General features: G+C 36.1%; 2 protein-coding genes, 1 long non-coding RNA gene and 1 other non-coding gene across 7 annotated transcripts; 2 read left to right on the top strand and 2 right to left on the bottom strand.

The window, feature by feature from the left end:
- The first annotated feature begins 2,026 nt into the window (after positions 1–2,026).
- Positions 2,027–6,711, top strand: LOC122072971 (LEAF RUST 10 DISEASE-RESISTANCE LOCUS RECEPTOR-LIKE PROTEIN KINASE-like 2.1). The gene is made up of 3 exons (XM_042637416.1): positions 2,027–3,092; positions 4,550–4,585; positions 4,897–6,711. Exons 1-3 carry the CDS (start codon positions 2,318–2,320, stop codon positions 5,979–5,981), a joined length of 1,896 nt encoding a protein of 631 aa, XP_042493350.1. The 5' UTR covers positions 2,027–2,317; the 3' UTR covers positions 5,982–6,711.
- Positions 3,660–7,808, bottom strand: LOC122072972. The gene is made up of 2 exons (XR_006138616.1): positions 7,286–7,808; positions 3,660–4,311 (listed from the first exon to the last, which is right to left on the bottom strand). It is a non-coding gene; the product is annotated as an uncharacterized LOC122072972 (long non-coding RNA).
- A 2,711-nt stretch (positions 7,809–10,519) lies between these two features.
- LOC122072701 (protein transport protein Sec61 subunit beta-like) lies at positions 10,520–18,515 on the bottom strand. Of its 4 annotated transcripts, XM_042637088.1 has the most exons (4): positions 18,392–18,512; positions 17,330–17,384; positions 13,413–13,654; positions 10,520–10,926 (listed from the first exon to the last, which is right to left on the bottom strand). In XM_042637088.1, exons 3-4 carry the CDS (start codon positions 13,454–13,456, stop codon positions 10,704–10,706), a joined length of 267 nt encoding a protein of 88 aa, XP_042493022.1. In that variant the 5' UTR covers positions 13,457–13,654; positions 17,330–17,384; positions 18,392–18,512; the 3' UTR covers positions 10,520–10,703. The 4 variants fall into 4 exon arrangements, 2 of the variants coding, with proteins under 2 accessions (XP_042493022.1, XP_042493023.1); XR_006138573.1 differs by lacking the exon at positions 13,413–13,654 and having other exon boundaries at positions 10,799–10,926; positions 18,392–18,515; XM_042637089.1 differs by lacking the exons at positions 17,330–17,384; positions 18,392–18,512 and having other exon boundaries at positions 13,413–14,016.
- Positions 18,516–18,569: 54 nt separating this feature from the next.
- On the top strand, positions 18,570–18,650 carry TRNAL-AAG. The gene has a single exon. It is a non-coding gene; the product is annotated as a tRNA-Leu (tRNA).
- The last annotated feature ends 1,747 nt before the right edge of the window (positions 18,651–20,397 follow it).

The raw sequence follows: 20,397 nt of genomic DNA, 5'->3' as shown, positions 1-20,397 counted from the left end.
GGCCATTTTGTTGTGACTCGGACAAAACAAACGAATCTTGAATGACTCGATATGATTTGGTCTCAGTCTTGTCATTTTTTAATACAAGACGAGTCTCCGTGACTCTTGACCAGGTTCCTAATCTTTTGACCAAACTCGGCCTAATTTTCTTAGTCAACACCTAGTTTGCCAACAATGATTTCTCCCATAAATTAAATTAGTTTTTACTAATCAATTTTCTTTATTACAAGATAAGAATTATTCAAGCTTTTGTTGATTTGTTTATTCTTCTCTAGCTTCCGAGTTCAGAGATAGATTCTCAATCCAATAAAAGCCAAATGATCCTTTCATTCTCAACATACTTTACCTTTGATAACCCATAAATTTATTTTTTCTAGAGAAACCTAAAATTTTAAATCAGCTATGGGCATCATGATATAAGACTCCATTCAGTTGCAAACAAGGTAAAAGAAACGGAAATGAAAATTTTTAAACCTAAAAGAGAAGTTTTTGTAGTCGCTGCTAACGTGATTGTATCATTAACTCCAAGTCATTTGCAATTTGATTATTAAAAAAAAATTACTTTAATTTGCATTTAAATACCCCAGATTTGAAAAGTAAAATAAAACTCACCTAAATGAGAACCCACCTCTCTCAACACCTCCCCCTCTGGGATCGCGATGGGCCACAATGAATGGATTTCCATTCACCGTAACCTTAGGAAAACGCGACCCTTATTTTATTCTCTTTTCCGTCCCACCCCAACACCCTCGCCCCTCTCTTGTCTGAGATCGCAATAGGCCACAATGAATGGATTTCCATTCACCGTAACCTTAGGAAAACTCAGCCCTTATTTTATTCTCTTTCCCGCCCCACCTCAACACCCCCCTCCTCTCTCTTGTCTGGGATCGTAATGGACCACAATGAATGGATTTCCATTCACCCTAACCATAGGAAAACTGGACCCTTATTTTATTCTCTTTCCTGCCCCACCTCACCCCTTAGAAATTGAACCTCCGTCACCCCTTAGTGGTAAGCTTCTAAAATGTCACCACGTGGCATTCCTCCCTTCCCATTTATTATATAGCAGAATTGGATCGACAACTATAGTTCAGAAACAAAAAGTATCACAACTTGAACATCTCATGAATTGGACTTGTAGGACTAAAACTAAAATAACAGATATGGACACTGAATGAAACTTATAAACTATTATTCAGAAACTTGTGTTAGATCTAGGTAATTTCACAAGAAGCTGTATAGTTCTCATCCCCTACCTTACACATGCAAGAGCCTTGTGAATTTTTTTGGTCAAAAAGTAGAAAGATACATGGGGAAAGGTCTTCCATAGACAATTTGATTGGTTAGGTGTAGACAATGGGGGCCACCTTGTTGGTCAAAGCTTCATATACCTCTCCTACTTCCTTTGGGCCACTGAAATTGAGATCCTTTTAATCAGGTGTTGAAAATTTGACAAAGCAACCATCTTTATTCATATATGGAGGTTGAAGAATTTTGTGATGTCCACTGTTAGCACATGGTAGGAAATGGCTGTAATCCCCTCATATTATAGAGAATCATTTATTTTTTATCTAAACTCTTTTAAAATAGGTTTTCTTAAAATAAGATTCAAATATATATTGACTTTTATGAAAATAATGATTGTTTTAACACGCCAATCAATTTTTAAATTTTATAATTGGAAAAATTATTTATTAGTATTTGAATAAGGGGAAAAAACCCGGCAAATCGTCTAGGTGCGTTGTCATCCTGTTCCCCACCCTCCACCCTCCACCCTCCACCCTCCACCCTCCACCCCAAAGAAAAAACCTCTTACCTCGTGTGTCTAACACTGTGATTATTGTATCTCACTAGTTTATCGAAAGCTAACGGCATACCCAACCCTCAATCCTTTTGAATAATTTTGGTTACTCACTTATTATTTATTTACATTAAAAAAAAAAATTAGAAGACTCAGTCTAGATGATTGGCCATCAAACCGAATGAGGGCACGTGGAAACATATAGGTTAGCAAATCTAGAATAATCTTTCTGACTTGTCTCCCCTCCTTAAAAGTATAAGATGTATTGTTAAATTTGGTCAATTTGATTGAGACCCCACTTGTTAAATAAACTTCATATGAACAAATAATTCACTGAATTCAAAGAAGTCTGCTTAATTAAAACCCCACTTGTTCCAGAAAAGAGGCTGAAGATGAGCTTAAAATCTCTTTGGTCAGAATTAAAGGGAGTTGATAAGTCATCTCTCTACATCTATAACTTGAACTTTCTCCTTCTTTGTTTCTCCTACTTGATCCTTTTGTCTCCAAAGTCCAAAGATGGAAGATCACCAAAACTTGTTCTTCAAGCTCAAATCAGTCTTACCAATCTTTCTAGCAATCTTTATACCAGAAGCTCTTTCAGCAGATCCAAATTTCGAAGCCTGTGTATCTCGGAGCTGCGGTAATGACATCGAAATAAGCTACCCTTTTCGGATTTCTCCCTTACAAGAATCCTACTGTGGTCACCCAGGCTTTGATGTTAGCTGTATAAAGGGAGAGCCAGTGATTCAGATATCTGGTTATGAATACCTCATCAAAAACATCTCCTACAGTAATAACACTCTCATGGTGGTCAACGCCGAGGTTCTGCAAAACGATTGCCATGTTCCTCTGCATAATTTAACCTTCAATGGCTCTCAATTTGTGTTGGGTCAAACTACTGAAAATCTCAACTTCTATTACAATTGCACAAGGTCTATTCCCTCCAGGTACCTATACTTTCCTATTAATTGCTCTAGCTACAACCTAGGGAATCAGTCTTTTGCTCTCTATGAACATGACTTGGGATTGCCAAACTTGAATGATTCTCTTGAGACATGTAATCCTATTGTGAGTGCACCTGTGGAAAAGTATAATGGTATGAGGAATTATGTGCAATTGTTAGATATTGGCTACTCAGGGTTGATAGATGGAGGGTTTCAGTTGCAGTGGAATGAGACTGCGAGTAGTTATTGCAGTGAATGCCAAGGAAGTGGTGGCCGCTGCGGATTTTATGAGGAAGAGTTCTGGTGCTTTTGCCAAGGGGAATCTCATAGTCAAAGCTGCGCTTCTGGTAAGTTGAATATTCTTTAAATTTAAAGGTCTAAACCTAAAATGTTCCTTACATCTCTATGGACATAAGAATATTTTATTTTTAAAATATTATATGACCAGCTTGACCCAAATCAAAGCTTTTAAAAAATGTAAAAATGTGATATTGAAATATATTCTTCTAATTATAATTTTTTTTTTAAACAAATATAAGAACTTGAGGCATTTTAATCATTTCATTAGCATATGACCTTAATACAGATTGTGCTTGGGTACCCTAAACACAGTTTTAAAAATGTTAGCTACAATAAACATTTGGGTACCTCAGATGTAATATATCCTTAAAAAAAAAACAAAAACAAAAACAAAAACAGAAAAAACAAAGATCTCACAGGCAAACAAGTATTATAAGTAGTTTATCAGAAGTATGGTAAGAAGTCATTATAGAAAATAAAAGTATGGTAACAAGGCAAACAGGGGCTAGAACAAGGTGCCCAACACCCATAGAAAACAAGGCAAAGAAATACTGGAACAACAAACAGATCGATCTCAGCCTAGGCAGAAGGAGAAACTTTAAGAAGCTCAGAGCTTTCTAAAAATGATCAAATCATTCAAACCCCCAAAAATCGTGTTCTAACAAGTTTCAGTTAAACAGTCCATGTCTATAAACATACAAATGTGAAACAACTTTCTTATCAAGAGCTATGTTCTTCCAAGGGCTATAAGAAATCAAGAACCAATATTCCCTACTAAACAGAACAAAGGACTCCATTAAACAGAAGGAGACAATGAGAGAGTTCATGAGTCCCAACAGATAAAAAAACGAAAGAACTAACTCAAAGCCCCCAACCACAAACGAATCTCAAACTAGATGTAGAAATCTGAAGCATTGAACCGCCAGAATGTACACCTCCCCAAAGCCCGACTGGTCATCAACTGCATCACTTTACCCTTTACACATTCTGAATGTCAGCTAGTGAAATGACTTGCACCTTTCCAAAAGAATCTTAATTAGTTCTCATTCCCAGGACTTCTCTTCAATGGAAATTAATACCTTTTTTCCCACCACTAAAATGCCATGATTCCAGCGTCAATAGAAACTCCACCCAGGGAAATCCACCTTGAGTTCCTGGTGATCAATTCTGTTATGTTTAAAATTAACTAAAGACCTGTCATTTAATCTTCCAGTCAGTGACTGTTCGTTCATTTCTGCACAAACTTGCCCATTTATGGCCATTTCCCTGCAACATAATATTCTGCGCTATGAATAGAGATACTCATTGAAGTACTAATTTGGATAAGTTAACATATCTAACACAATTTAAATGAAAGATACTACAAGCATTTTATGCATAGCCCTGCTCAGCTTTTAAAGTAAGGTTGGGGTTTTCTGATAATGCTGCAATTTTGTAAAGGTTTAGAGGCTTTTGTTCCATCATTATTTTAGTTAAGCTAATCAACGTTATGATTATGTTGCAGAGCCCTTGACAAGTTTGGCAAAGAAGCTGGTCTCAGGTATATCAGCTCTTCATTCTTGTATGACATTTACTAAAAGTAGATTGAGATTAGGAAAATTATATGCATGTATTCATTCCTTAAGTTTCATAATACAATGGGGTAAGTTCTTTGGAGATATCATAGGGGACCCCACAAGCTATAGAGACTATATACAACCATATCATCCCAATAGGTTCCACTCTGATACAAGGCAGGGCCAGTGGTGGAAGTGTGTCTATAGAATGTAGTCTCTACATTGTGACATGTAGTATAATCGGTTTGTATTGTACATGATTCTAATTATTATTATTATTTATTTTAATTTACAGCTTTGTCAGCCATTGGTTATGCAACAATATTAGGCACAATTATCTGGTACTTGAGAAGATGGTTTTTGAATAGAAGAAGAACTGCTCAAATTGTTGAGGATTTCATAGAGATGTATGGATCACCAACTGCGAGAAGATATAGTTATTCAGATATAAAGAAAATGACCAGCTCATTTAAAGAAAAATTGGGCCAAGGTGGTTATGGCAGTGTATTCAAAGGGAAGTTACAAGATGGCCATCTGGTTGCAGTGAAAGTCTTGCATGATTACTCTAAAAGTAATGGAGGAGAATTCATTAATGAAGTTGCAACCATTAGTAAGACTTCCCATGTTAATATCGTTAGTCTTTTAGGTTTCTGTTTTGATGGATCCAACAGAGCGCTCATCTATGAGTTTATGCCCTATGGATCTCTTGAAAAGTTTATCAACAATATGGAACCTGCAGAAAAAAGACCTCACCTTTGTTGGGAAAGACTATATCAAATTGCAGTCGGCATTGCTCGGGGATTAGAGTATTTACATCGTGGTTGTAACACACGGATTTTACATTTTGACATAAAACCCCATAACATTCTTCTAGATGAAGACTTCTGTCCAAAAATCTCTGATTTTGGCCTTGCCAAACTATGTCCTAGAAAAGACAGTATTGTATCAATGACAGGTGCCAGAGGGACTGCAGGATATATTGCACCTGAAGTGTTTTTTCGAACCTTTGGAGGAGTCTCACACAAGTCAGATGTCTATAGTTATGGAATGATGGTACTAGAAATGGTTGGGGGAAGAAGGAATATTGATGGCCAAGTTGATCATACTGGTGAAATATATTTTGAAAACTGGATCTATAAGTGTGTCGGACTAGGCAAGCATGTAAGACTAAACGAGCCTATGATAGAAGAGGATGAAGAAATTTCCAAAAAGATGGTTTTAGTGGGAATGTGGTGCATACAGGTTGATCCAGCAAATCGACCATCAATGAGCAAAGTACTGGATATGTTGGAAGGAAACCTTGAATCTGTGCCAATACCACCAACACCTTTCTTGTCTTCTTCTTCTTCAAGAGCACTTGTTGATGTTCCCGTCAAATAAACACCATTAATGGTATGTGTCTTTCTTTTTTCTTTTTTGGATAAGTTCCTTTGATGTAAATTTCTGTAAGATAAACTAAATTGATTTAAGTGGGAAAATTAGTCTACATCTTTCTGCAAAGTGACACATATGTTAAGCAATATGGCCTTGTCATTCATTGGAAGACCTAAAGGATAAGGAACATAATTGACATCCATAAAATAAAGAAGTTAAGATGTCGCTTGTCACAACACCCAGCTATGTCCTCACGAACAAGCTGCATTTATTCTCCTCCTTTGACCTCCCCTCTCCTTCTTTCTCAAAATCCAGCTCTGACCTCTACCTATATCTCAACGTAGCAATGAATCTCTCATCTTCTAATTTCAACAGTTTCTCTCCTCTTGTCTCCAGCTACCCTTTCTCCCATTCTCTCATCTCCAGCAATTTATGCAACTCCCATGGCCTGATTCGTGCAAGGATTACCATTTAATTATGGCAACCAAGTTCATTCTTGGATTCAGTGATTTTTTACTTTGGCTTATATTCCCTTGTTTTAAGGTTATTTTTTATGTTATAAGGCTTCATACTGTTTCCTATCATAGTTTTTCTGGAACAGGGATCATAAGCTTAGGAAAATTAGAAGTCCAGAGAATCAATAGTTGAGATATTAATCCCAACCCCAGAAAATTCCTGCCGGATTCTTACCTGTGAGAATTTTCATTCACAATTTTACGTGGTTGTTTCGATCAAAATTTTCACTCGTAGAGTAAAATTGTAGTCATTCTCCTCTCCAATATTTTGAAGCAGTGAACCAATTAATTTTTCTTTTTTTTTTCTTTTTCTTTTAAATACTAAAAGATTCCAGTATGCTATCACCTGGAAGTAGATTGGCAGACCTGTGTTTTGTTAGCCATGTCAAAGGTTGATCAAGAAATTTGACCATCAGATATTTAGAACTTTAGATTATGATATGTGAGATTCAAGCAAAACACACATTTCGAATTTGTTATCCATAAACCTAATTACCCAACACCAGAATCCACTAGTCCCTTGGTCACCACTCCCATTTAACCTTAAAATTGAAGGCAAAACTCTTTTGGGAAGAGAACCCATTTTGAAGAGTGGAAAACAGTAATTTTCTTTTCAAATATAGATGTTCCTCTGTTAGTTCAGTTCAGATTTTAGAATTGAAAATAGAACAGATGGTAACCATATAATGACAACATTCCAGAGAATCACTAATAAAAAAATAAAGAGAAGAAATTAATGCAAAACGTACACAAAAGCAAACAAAGAAGAATAGCTTCAGAGTTTTGGGAACTCACCTATAATGAGCTGAAATTAGATTGCTTCCTCTACAACCTACAATGATTCTTCAAGACTAAGCAAAGTGCTCTGAACAAAAGAAGAAGAAGAAGAGGAAATTGTGAGGTCCGTTGCTCTAAGTTTCTGCTCTTCTTTCGACCTTTAATTTTAAGGTGTCTCTTCAGAGACACATTAAAAGCAAATCCTCAGCAACTCTCCCTCTTTCTTCTCTGGTTCTCCTTTTTCCCAATACTCCGCCTGAGAAGGTTGCAATGATCGCTGCAACCGGATATCCGGCGAATGGTATCTCCCATCTCATTCTCTCTTCTCTCTAACTCTCTCTTTCCTCGGCGGGAACGCCGGGAAACGCCGTGGCCTCGTTCACTTACGCTTCCTCGTCATTGTATAACTAGTATCGTATCGATTTCCGGAATGGCCGCCCGATCCGGTACCATGTGAGGAGGCAGTCCGTTGGAGGGGTAATCTGGGTATTTTAGAATATCAAGGGACAAGACTTAAGGGAGTGTGGAACCTCTCTTTACTTAGGAGAATAAGAAAGGAACTTCAGGTTCAGGGTAGGGGGACTGAGTAAATATAGCAGGGAAGTGATAATGATTGCTCCTTTTTTTTTTTTGTTAAATTGATCTTTTGGACCATTTGACCATTGTGTCTTCATTTGTACCTTAATTTCGGTCATTTAAGTTGCGTTTGATGGTTATTTAGAAAATTTTCATTTTATAGGAACAAATAAATAGAATAAAACGCTTGATGTTAATTTGGTGTTTTTTGATTCTTTTTAACGAAAAAAGAAAGAAAGAAAAAAAAACATTAGAAAAGATAAATGATAAAATGACAAAATTTTGTTTCATCACTTCAGTTTCGTTTCAAATACAAAACGCTAGATAATCGTTTCTGAAACAGGTTCACTAATTGAAAATTTTGTTTTTGACATGAAACGTCATTTTTTGAATTGAATGACCACCAAAACGCAACCTTAGGCATTGTTTGATAACGTTTTTAGAAACGAATTTTTCCTTTTTCCTACTCTCAAAATCAGAAAAACACCCAAAAAACTGATTGATAAACCTGTTTCGTTTCACCTATTTTTTCAAAACATAAATAGAAACTTATGCTTATTTCTGTGTCTATAAACCGATTTGATGAAACAAGTCATATTAGTTTTTCCATTTCTTAGAACAACTTTTGAGCCAAAAAATTGATGGACCCTTGATGAAAAATTAAATTTCCCCACCCAGCGGGCTTTCCAAAATTCAAAAATTCTTCAAAGAAACAAGAAGGAATACACCAAATTTTTTCTTTGCTAGTGAAACCTTAAATTCACATCCATCAATTCTTTTGTGGATTTCTTCAAATTCTCTTTGGACTCCATTAATCGGATTACTGCATCATTGCTAAAGATTGAAATTTGAATTCTTTAAAAAACACACACCGATCCAAGAAATTTACTTAACTTTACCTATTTCGAAAAATAGATTTATCAAACATAATAAAAAATAATAATAATAATAAATTATATTCGGATAAACATGAAAAATCGTTTCTACCGTTATCAAACGGTACCTTGGACCAATCACCTGATAGAATATTGGAAAAGCGAATGACCGACATGAGGAAGAGGCCGACCAAGTGGAAAAAAAAGTGATGCCGACTGACGGGTGATCACGATGAAAACGATTGATTGATTGTACAGTAAAAAAGGACACGTCAACAAAAGAGGACAGGAGAAGTTAACACGTCATTCAAATGGAGAACATGGACCCTGCACGATCATAATGGTGGAAATAGTTATAACCAAAGTGAGAGCAAGGAGTTGAACCACCCATTAACAAGGGACGAGTGGATCAGAAGCGGTTTGAAGGAACATTGGCAAGTGAAAACTGAAAAGGCATCATCAAACATTTACAAAATCAAGCACACAATAGGTTGCCACTAATCTTTTTCATGTTTTTCAAATAAATAATTGAAGTTTCTTTCCTAATTTTTATGGAAAAAAATCCTCTGCCGTGGGTGCGGGAGAGCGGCAAAAATCCAATGGTTGCCACGGCATTAGAATGTGTGTTGATGTCGTCTTAGCCATTTGATACTTGTCACACAGCCGCACTCGGAGCAGAGGATCATCGCCCAGTTTTTATTTAGCATAAAAGTATCTTTGTTACTTCCCCTTTCTCAAGTGAAGATTAACATTCTAATATTATTTAGTTCGGTCTTAGTCCCTATAAATAATATCATTTAAAGTTCTTTTAGCAATTGAGGCAAAAGCAGAACTGGGAATAATTTGAAGCCGATAACCTTATTAGTGGATCGGACCAATATTAGGGATAGGTCTCAGCCAATACCAATCTGATTTGATTTTAAAACTATTAGCACGACTGAAAGATTTTTAGTGCAGGAATAACATTTTGTTTCACGGAGAGAAACCATTAGGGACAGACATTGCCAAACCAAATGGTATTCCAAATGTTCATTGCAAAAATATTTACAAGTAATATCCTGGCATTATTATTAGGAGGTAGACGTCGTCAACAAAACAATAAAAGTAGTTCCATTGCAGCTTAATGATTGTTGGTTTGAATAAGGAAACAACCTCATCAAGAAATAGTGATGAAACTACAAACATTATGATCCTCCCCAAACCACACCGTGGCCGGAGCCTCATGCACTAGATATGCATCCATAAAATGTCTTCCGTGGTTATTGATTGTGAAGTAAAGATCTCAAACCAACAAGAGTAACTCCATGGAGGAATTTGTGAAAAAAAAAAACATTTGATCTCATTTCCCTTTCAGCTCAAATCAAAGATTGGGCAGCAAAATGCTTTCTAAGTTTCAAATTTCAACCCAGAGTTTGGCCCTGCTTGATCTTCCATGTTTCACAATACTCTTCAAGATCCTTTGCTCACATGTCAAGTTCATTCCCAATCAAAATTAGCCATGTGGCTAATAAAATCATGGAAAAATCTAGGACAATCAAAAGTGTGAGAAGACTACAAAGGGGAACATTGGCATACACAGTAGTGTTTGTCATTAGTTTAGAGAATAAAGGATCAAATTTAAGGCTAAAATTTGCAAGGTGACCAATTCTTCCACATGATTTTGCCCATGGGTTGTTAACCCAAAAATTATTCACCACAATCATGTTAGAAAATGATTACAAAAGTTTCCTCTTTGTTTTTAAAACCAGTTTCACTTCTTTTCAATTCCCTTCATTTTACCTGCAACTAGAAAGAGCTGCAATGACAAGAGAACCAATGCTTCTCACTCTACTTGCAAACAGAAAGTAAAACTGTATAAGATTCAAGCTCCCACATCAACCATGCAAAAAAAAGTTGCAGAACTCAAACAAAACATAATTTATTTGAACTTGAATAAATTTTCGACCAACACCTCGGAAGTTAATAGACTTTCTGATTTGTTAGTATTAAGACCTCCCAGCCTCTCTTGACACCAGGAATAACTTGCCTACAACATGAAGGATGGAAACAAAGGCTATGAATCCAATGCTCATTACAAGCACAACATTAGGTGAAATCCTGAGCCCTGGGGCATCATCTGTGTAGAACTGGAGCATTGTACCACTTGCTCCTGCTGCACTGCCACCACCGGTAGTCCTCCGCCTTCGCATGCTGGCAGTTGCTGCTGCACTGAATATTAGAAAACAGGTTCACCATTATTCATAGTTTGAAGTTGAGATACAAGAAGCTTAAATTACTGAGAATTAAGAAGTATTTTTTCTATTCGAAAGGAAAGTAAAAGAGTAGCAGATTTAAATCAGAAGCAGCCTCGTGAAAGATAAGTTTCAATGTTCAAAGTTCAAAAACTAGAAAAAAAAAAATTTGACAGAGAAATCTAAATTTCTGTAAGATGATAAGTATTCCTAATGTGTCATTTTGGAGAACCAATATATCTTCCACACTCCTACCTGAAAAATCTTCTGGTGTGTAATGCTGACCATCCAAGCAACAAGACTTTGTTACAAGGAATGTCCATGTAAAAATAATCTGCTCAAAATGTAACTACTCACAACTGCAGACATCAATTATCAACAGTCCAAGAACAAAAAAACTGCCAAAGTTGATTTATTCATGTGATGGTTGCCAAAGAAGTTATCTTGGTTATCAAATCCTAAATTATAGATGAGAATACGCCATTTGGACCTGTATTTCTCAATAAGAAACTCTCATGATCAATCAAGCTGATGTTAAGCAGGGCATGGCCTCTTTAGAATTAGCCTCTAAAACAGAAAGCAGTAAAACACTTCTTTGTATATCAGTGTCCACATCCAGACAGGAGCCTCAATATTTGGTTCCCTCAAATAATCAGATGAACTAGAGTTTGGATGGCTTAACTTGATTTCTAGCACGATTAACATAACCAAAGTTAGCTTTATAAAGGTTCTTGTGATGTTATAATAAGATCTATCCCAATTTTTTCTTTTTGACATGCACAAGTTTTGATGTAGTCCTAGTTAGATGGAATCCTACATTGTATAAATCTAAAAGGATACAACAAAACCCAACAAGTTGATCATTTTGAACTTCATATGTACTTGTTCAGCATAGTTTAGACATTGATCTGAATCTTATTAGATATGAGAAAGACATTTGATGAAGAGACATGCCTCTTAGTGGAGTCATTCCTCACATATTCCTTCATGGATATAATTAACCTTCTGTCCTCTTTCCAGGTTCTTGGAACATGAACTTCCAGACAAATCTCATACAGGTGAAGATTGACAAGCCAGTCGCTCTTCTTGGAATCATTGAAGCAAGCTCACAGTTATAGATCTGGTGGAAGTCTTTTTTTTTTTTTTTTCGGAGCAATTTACATCCCCCTCCCTTGTACGTTGCTCTTATTACATCCCCTTCCCCTATGTTTTCAAAAATTACACAATCCTCCCCTATCAGATGAAGTTGTTAGTGTGGTGTTAGTTTTGAATTGTAAAAGACGATTTTAGCCTTTTATAATTCAACCACAAATCAAATACCTATTTTACCTCTAGTGTTTCTTCAAACCATTTTCCTCCAAATTGAAAAGAGAAGATTTAGGGTGGGTGAAAACCTAAGTATTGTGAAATAGGTAATCACCATCTCCGGCAACGGCGAAGGCAAAGAAGGAACTACACCATGTTGTCTTTGGTATAGTATAAATCAATATTAGAAACCCAGGCCATTCAACCAAACCCAAATGAGGAGTTTCCGCAATTCTGGTCTCTGACAAAGATTCCTCAAGTCTTCACTTTCTGGGGCCTTTGAGCTAAATTCCAGTATCTTATTATTGCTTTCTATGGACACCAATAGAATGCCGGGAGGAATGATTCTGAGCATGGCTTCTGGAATGCTGGGTTTAGAGATGCCTCTGCATCAAAATCCACAACAACAACAGCAGCAGCAGCAAATAATGAGCTTCGGCCCTCACGACAACAATCTTCACACGCTGTCCCAAACAAACTGTAATGAAACAACAACCCTATCCTTACAACACCAAAGACAAGCAGCAACAGCATCAACAAAACAACAACAATGGAGCGACGAAGATGAGCCTGGAATCAATGGCGATGACGGCAGAGGAGATGGGAAGAAGCGAACATCTCCATGGCAGAAGATGAAATGGACCAACAACACGGTGAAGCTCCTCATTTTGTGGTCGAAAGGGTGAAATAGTCTTTTAACGATATTGAAGGGTAAACTGGGTATAATCAAAATATTAGTCTAACTTAAATGTATAAACTTAATGGTGTAAAATATTTTAGTAAAAACTAACATAATACATGGGAGGATTATGTAATTTCTGAAAACACAGGGGAGGGGGATATAATAAGAGCAAAGTACAGGAGAGGGGGATGTAAATTGCTCTTTTTTTTTTTTTTAGTTAGGCTCCAAGAAGAGTTGAATTCATGACCTCTTAATTTTGAGGTGTCAGTCTTTGCCAAGTGCCAACTAGGCAATCCCCTTGGGTGCTTTTTTTTTCTTGTATTACTCTTCCTTCTTAATAAACATTCTTTTACTTATAAATATTACAGACATTGTTCTCATACTTGCAACAAACAAAGAAAATCATGTAACTTTGCTTCTTGAATAAATTAAGGAAAACTGAATTAGAAGACACAAGAATAGGTAAAGAGGCATACCCAGTGCATGAGGATCCCTCCACCGCGGGGTCTGGGAGGGTCATAGCGTATGCAGCCTTACCCCCACTTTGGGAGAGGATTGTTCCTGACTCGAACCCGCGAGCACTAGGTTACAATGGAGCAACCTTACCATTGTGCCGAGGTCCGCCCTCTAAATACTGAGCAACGAGGTCAAAGATTGCAGCTCCATTCGAGAAAACCAACTAGGTCGCAAGACACAAGAATGGGTATTCTCCTTAAATCTGTGGTGGTGTTTAGCTTTCTTTAGGTAAAGCTTGGTAAACATAGGAGACCGTATTTGCGTAGGAGACTTAACGTAATGATTATCTATTATAAAACAAAGTACTTAGCCCAGGTCATTCAAGATTATATTTGCATATAAGACTTAAATGTAATGATTATCTATAGAGCTTTATTATAAATAACTCCCTCACATAGGTATTGGTTTTTATTGCTGATATATTACATGGTATCAGAGCCCGGAGGTCGGGTGTTCATTCCTTGATATGTGTGAAGGGTTTGTGTTGTGTTGTTGTACCCTACGCTTTGTGCCCCTTGGTTCCATGTGATGGTGTCACATGCAAAGCTCTGTGTGTGTGTGGGGGGGGGGGATTGGGGGGTCAATTACCAAAAGAATTGCACCAGCCAAAGGGAGGATCGAATGGAGCTGCACATAGATGTCAAGGTATCGCCTACGCACCACGTAGGCATCCAGGTGGTTCTCTTGGCATCTAGGTGATTTATCGCCTTAGTGTAAGGCACCTTGAAATGTATCAAATTAGGTTTAGCAATTATTTATGCCAAATATCATTTAATAATTAATATATTATTCATAAATAAGCAAGCACCCCTATTTGAATCTGATAAAATAGTTTAAAAATAAACTTCCAAATGGATAAAAAGTCAACCCCCATTTTAAGAACAAAAACCAGATTTTTGGTTGTATGGGTAATTTTTAACTTTCAAATGTTGGGGGATTTCCCAAATCTGAAGATTCCATAAATCTTGTCATGCTAAAACAATGCTAAAAATAAAAAATAAGGTAAATAATCTTTTGTTTAGACGTCCATAACTTCATTTTCAACAGAGCGTTTTTTAACAATATTCGTGCACCTTAAAATAAGTTTGACCAGAACATAACTTTGTCAATACAATTCAGACTTAAGCAATATTGTATTTGTTAGAAAGCTCGTTTTGTGCTCTAAATAATACAAAGAGTATGATGTAAAAATAAAATCATTTGATGAGTCAAAACTTGTTAGAGAACAAGAACATTTTTCTAAAAGTTGATTTTTTATGACTTGATGTGACTTAATATTGATTTTTTATGACTTGATGTGGTTTAATGTTGATTTTTGATGATATAAGGTATTTATATAGCATACTAAATAATGTTAGAAAAGAGGGAAAATAAGAAATAACATTTTAGCACCTTGGTCGCCTAAGAGCTTAGGCACCCCTCCACTGCCTTGGGTCGCCTTGACAACTATAGAGATGCAACATTTGACCTCTTTGCTCATTATTTAGAGACATAGAAGCCATGGAATGTCAAATTCACCGTCAAGCAACGAATAGAAAGTTTTCTTGATAAACCATAAACAAGTTGTACATTTTGGTTTGGACTTGTAACTTGTGTTTTGTTCATCAATTGATTGAGATAATTTATGGGTTGATCAGATCCATTGTTAGCTTGCTACTAAGTATTTTAATTTCCTATCTATTATTGTTACCAAGTGCCTAATTTGTTGTTTATCAGTTCTAATGATACTGGTATCGGACTAGGTTGTTAGCTTGTTGTTAAGTGATCCCAGTCCTACATTAAAGGCATTAGTCTCTCTCAGAGGAGATGTATTTGATCTCCTTACAGAGACTGGTATGTTAGCTAGTCTCTCTCAGAGGAAATATGTGTTTGGTATTCTAATTGAGATTGGTATGTTAACATTCAATCCTGGTGATATCCCAATGGATCCACATTGGAAGTTCAGAGCTAGTGCTGGTGAGAAGCTTATAGACAAACATCAGTACAAGAGGCTGGTTGGTAAACTTATTTATCTTACAATGACCAGGCATGATATGTCATTTTCTGAAGTTAGAGAGATGCCTAAGAAAGCTTACTAGAAGACAGCCTGTCGAATCTTGCAATATCTTAAGGGTACACAGAAAAGGGATTTATATACAAACCAAATAAGAATATTGATCTTGTTGGGTATTCTTATGTTGACTGTGCTAGTGCCCAAGGTGATAGGTCTATTACTGGCTATTGTTGGCGGAAATCTTGTCACTTGGAGGAGTGAGAAACAGACCACAGTGACAAAGTTAGTGCTGAAATTGAGTATAGTTCTATGGCTCATACTGCAGGTGAGTTGATCTGGCTATAGTATCTTCTTCAAGATCTTGATTTCCCTATTACCAAGCCCATTGATATGTTTTTTGATAACCAAGCAGCAATCTATATTGCTAGCAATCCTGTCTTTTATGAGAAGATCAAGTACATTGAAGTTAATTTCCATTTTGTGAGGGATGTTGTAATGAAGAAATTGATTGCTACTCCATTGGTTAGTTTTGGGTGTCAACTAAGTGATATGCTCAGCAAGGCTTCATCGCGACCTTTATGGCATTCCAAGCTTAGTGTGGGTGATATTTATGCTCCAACTTGGGGGGGAATGTTAAAGTTAAGGTATTGTTTAGTACACATGGTGTAGCTTAAATATGCTTAACTAATCATAGTGACGTTTAGCTTTATTTAGATAAAGCTTGCTAACCGTAGGAGACTTCATGTAATGATCTGCTATTATAAATTAAGTACCAAGCTCACGGTTTGGTCATTCAAGCAAACTGTGAGTTGTGACTCTCTCTTCCCATGCAGGTACTGGTTTCTACTATTTGATCTATTAAAATAATAAAAAATAATTATAATTACTATTTTGTAAATAATACCTGAATTTATGTGTGTCAAACATGCTCTGGAAGAGACTCAGCACATGTCCAACTCACAGGCATGTGATTAAGGACTACAAATTCCTCGCTCATCACCCCCCTTTTGCGTTACTCGCTTCCAACATTTTTAAACTTTAAATAATAGATCTCTTTTAAATGGACAAGTTCATCTGACAAAATGGTGCAACTGAATGGCTAGACTCAAGGTGGAGGCCAAACCAAGTCCAACCAAGGGTTTCAACTCACACAATAAACTGAACTAACTGATGAATTGATATGGACATGTTGCCTAAACTTTTAAGCCTCATTTGGATCAGGTTTCATCAGATTTCTCAGTCAATCCTGGTTAGATTTAAATTAAGAAATATTAGAAGCCACAGAATATAAATATGAACAAGGACTGAGAGACAATAATTCACAGCCCTCTCCAAATTAAAGAAAAGTTTTAATTGTGATGGAAGCATAAAAAATAATCCCAATTTTAGTAGGACTCAAGAGTATGTATACTTGTCAATAAAGGACTCCTATTCCAATTAAGATTAGTTGCAAGGAATCCTATTCCTACTAGGATTGCGGAGTCCTAATCCAAATAAGGGATCCTAATCAAACTATGGATCCACAAGAGTATCCTTTCTTATTCTCAAGAATTCCAGGTTATGATAATAAACAACAGCACTAAATTAAAATAACAGATTTCAATTGAGAGAATAAAGAGCTTTGAAGTGCAGATTGAAGAACTTAGAGAAAACATGAAAGCGAACAGCAGACTAGATTCTTAGAAATAAAAAATTTCGTAGAGATTAGAATCTGACTGGTAGAACCGAATTGGAAAAGTAAATCTCAGATCTGACCTTGTCATGTACTATAGTTAAAGTTGAAATCTGGTACCGAAACCAAATATATGACTGCTAGAACTTGACGAAAGAACTGAAAAAAAAAGAACAAAGAACAATAGAGGAGAGGGAGGGTGCAGGAATCACCTGTTATGGTTTTGGTATCCACCAAAAAACCCTTGAGAATCCACCCACCCGTATGCTATGAATCCACCACAAAAGCAAGTTTTCAGTAAACTGGAATTTCTAGTACTCAAATCCTAACATGCCTAGAAATTGGCTAAACCAACTAGTAATCAAACTGATTACTTAATTAAAACCAATAAAAGACTCGCATCCTAACGACTCCAACTTAAACTAACAAATACGAGAATTCCTAGCCTGTCAATGGCTCATTAAAGTGGGTCACTACAATGAAAACACATTGCACCAAAAAAAAGTCACTCGTAAAAACAGTTCCATTAGAAATGACTGTCTTAAAACATCACATTATACAAACAAGTTAAGAACAGAAGCTCAGAAGATCATGGATTTCTGTTCCTATTTTTTATTTAAGAAACACACCCCCCACGCCCAAAAAAAAAAAAAAAAAATGGAGCTTCTGTTCTTTTTCTTTTTGGGCGTGGGGGGTGTGTTTCAGAAGCACCAACTCTAAAACTTTGAATCACCACAGAATAGAACAGTAGCTCAGAAGATCACTAAAAATGTACAAACTGCACTTATTTATTACAAACTATTCAAAATAAAACAAATAAATAAATAAAACGAAGCCCCTCCGAAACATTCCACTTAAAATTATGAAACAGAAACAAAAGTTCTTCAAACTGGCAAAAGGGCTCCTATTACAAAATGGGCAGGGGGAACTACTTGATTCTACCAAAGAAAAACCATTTAAGAAAAGAAAAAAATAAAGAACAAAAAAAAAAAAACCTTTATGATTCCATCCCAACATGCAGCTGATACATCCATCCATTCAAACAAAACAACCAAAAACAAGACAAACTCCCAGATTCAAGCAATCTTCATGGAAAGCCACATAATCACTCATCTGTTTCAAGGAATTCGGTTTATCAATCCAGATTCGGTAGGCCCCTCATTGAAGAAACCAAGGAATTCATCCACATTAAAAATAGAATGAATTTTGCAGATATAAATATTTATAATAAACACGATTAAAAAAAAAAAATCCCAGGAGAGGTCAGAAAGTACCTGTTGGAGGGAAGAGAACTCCTTCACTTGATAGTTTCTCTAGCAAATTTGATCGGTAGGGGCGTCGAGAGGTTTCTCAGATCTTCGATGTCTTCACCAGTGACGGGATTTGTAAGGGAAGTGATTGTCCAATACTAATTTTTTTTATTAATAAGAAAAAACAAAATTATGGCATCAAGTTGAGATGGCCGAGTTGGTCTAAGGCGCCAGATTAAGGTTCTGGTCCGAAAGGGCGTGGGTTCAAATCCCACTCTCAACATAAATTTAAACTTTTTTTCTCATTTTCTTTTTCATAATTTAATTTTGCTTTTTGTTTTTTTTTGTTTTTTTTAAATGTGCTAGGAAATCTGCAAATTACGATTACTACCCCCAACTCTCTAATAAATTCCCACTGTAATTATCTAATCTTTTTATTCATATTTTCATTTTTTTTTTTCATAATTTGATTTTGTTCTGTAATTATCTAATATTTTTATACATTTTTTCATTTTTTTTTTCATAATTTAATTTTTTTTTATTTTTAAATGTGCTAGGAAATCTACAAATTAGGATTACTATCCCTAACTCTCTAATAAATTCCCACTGTTTAATTACAGTGGGAATTTCCCATGATGCGTCTTTCTATACTACTGTACTTATTCTTTTATCTTCAGGTTTCTTCTTTAACTGTTCATTTATGCTTCTTTACTTTTTCTTATTGAATCCATGTAGCATACTCCATTGGAATAAGGTTATGATTATTATTGTTGTTGTTGTTGTTTAGGTGATACAACTTAATTACAATTTTTTTTAAAACTTAATTACAACCATACTCCCTAAGGGAGCAATCATGTAGCTTCATCCCTAGTGGTGCAGCAACAGAGACTCATCATGGTCATACTCTGATGTAGCAGTCATGCAGCTTTACATTCATTGTATTAGCCCAGTGGAGCAACTATACAAGTCCACTTCACTTATTCCTCATGAAGCTTAAGTGGTTCCGCAAGTAAGTATATTTTTTCTAATTTCCCTTGTGAAGTTGCCTTAGTTTTGGTTTCCCATAAACTCATGTGGATTTCTAGGTTGAGTAAAAGATTAGCTTCAATACCAATTATCCTCTAATGACTCATCAAAAGGTTGGGAGGGTTTGGATACTCGTTCACAGGTGTTAAAATGTATGTTCAAACCCTCCCAATCGTTGGAGGGCAATTAGAGGGTCAAGTCGTTGAAGAGGAGTCAGACCCCGAGGCTGAACCCCTTTATCACCTTGTACTTATCCCCAATAGTTTAGTCACGGTTTTGCTAGGATTTGACCCTAGAAGCTTTATCTCTTTGTTCTCCATTGAGTTGAGTGGACGTCGAGCGGTTGAGTGGACTAGTTGGTTGGCTTGAAGAATCAAGTGGATTTTTTCCATCCTGATGATTTCAAGTGTTTTAAAAAACCCTGAGCAATCAAGTAGACTTCTCTGTCCTCCAGGTCATTTTGTAAAAGTTTTGGTAGACAAGTGGGTCTTGCTTTCACCCCATCCATACATCATTGATTTTGTCAATGTTTAGCTGAGTAATGCATGTTTTTGTTATCATTTTATTTCGATTTTACATTAATATTTTTGAGCAAGTTTTACTCACCCCAACAACTTAAAGCATCTGAAGATCACTTCTTTGATATTTTTATTATTTCATAAATTTAGTCAATTAAAGAGAGGCATTTTGTAAACACCTTATTTTGTCAGCTTGAAACAGACTAAGCAATAATGAAACTGATATATCCTAAAACCATTATTTATAACTTGAGAGATTCCTCAAGCCCCTAATGACATTCCAAATCCTCGTATGGTTTAGGATCTTTAGAATTTTCAAAAATCATAGATGGCTTTGTCGAACATAGAAAAAATTGAACCCATGACCCTAAAGATCTAACACCCCCTCCAAATCAGGTTAAAACTTGAATCGGCCCAACCCCTAGTGTCAACCTTTGGCTGGAGCTAACCAATCTCCCTTTTTTTCTTTTTTCTTTTTTTTTTTTT

Source organism: Macadamia integrifolia, chromosome 3 (assembly GCF_013358625.1).
Source record: "Macadamia integrifolia cultivar HAES 741 chromosome 3, SCU_Mint_v3, whole genome shotgun sequence".
Lineage (NCBI taxonomy): Eukaryota > Viridiplantae > Streptophyta > Magnoliopsida > Proteales > Proteaceae > Macadamia > Macadamia integrifolia.
The sequence above is the reverse complement of the archived record's forward strand: the minus strand, read 5'-3'. Positions and strand labels throughout refer to the sequence as shown.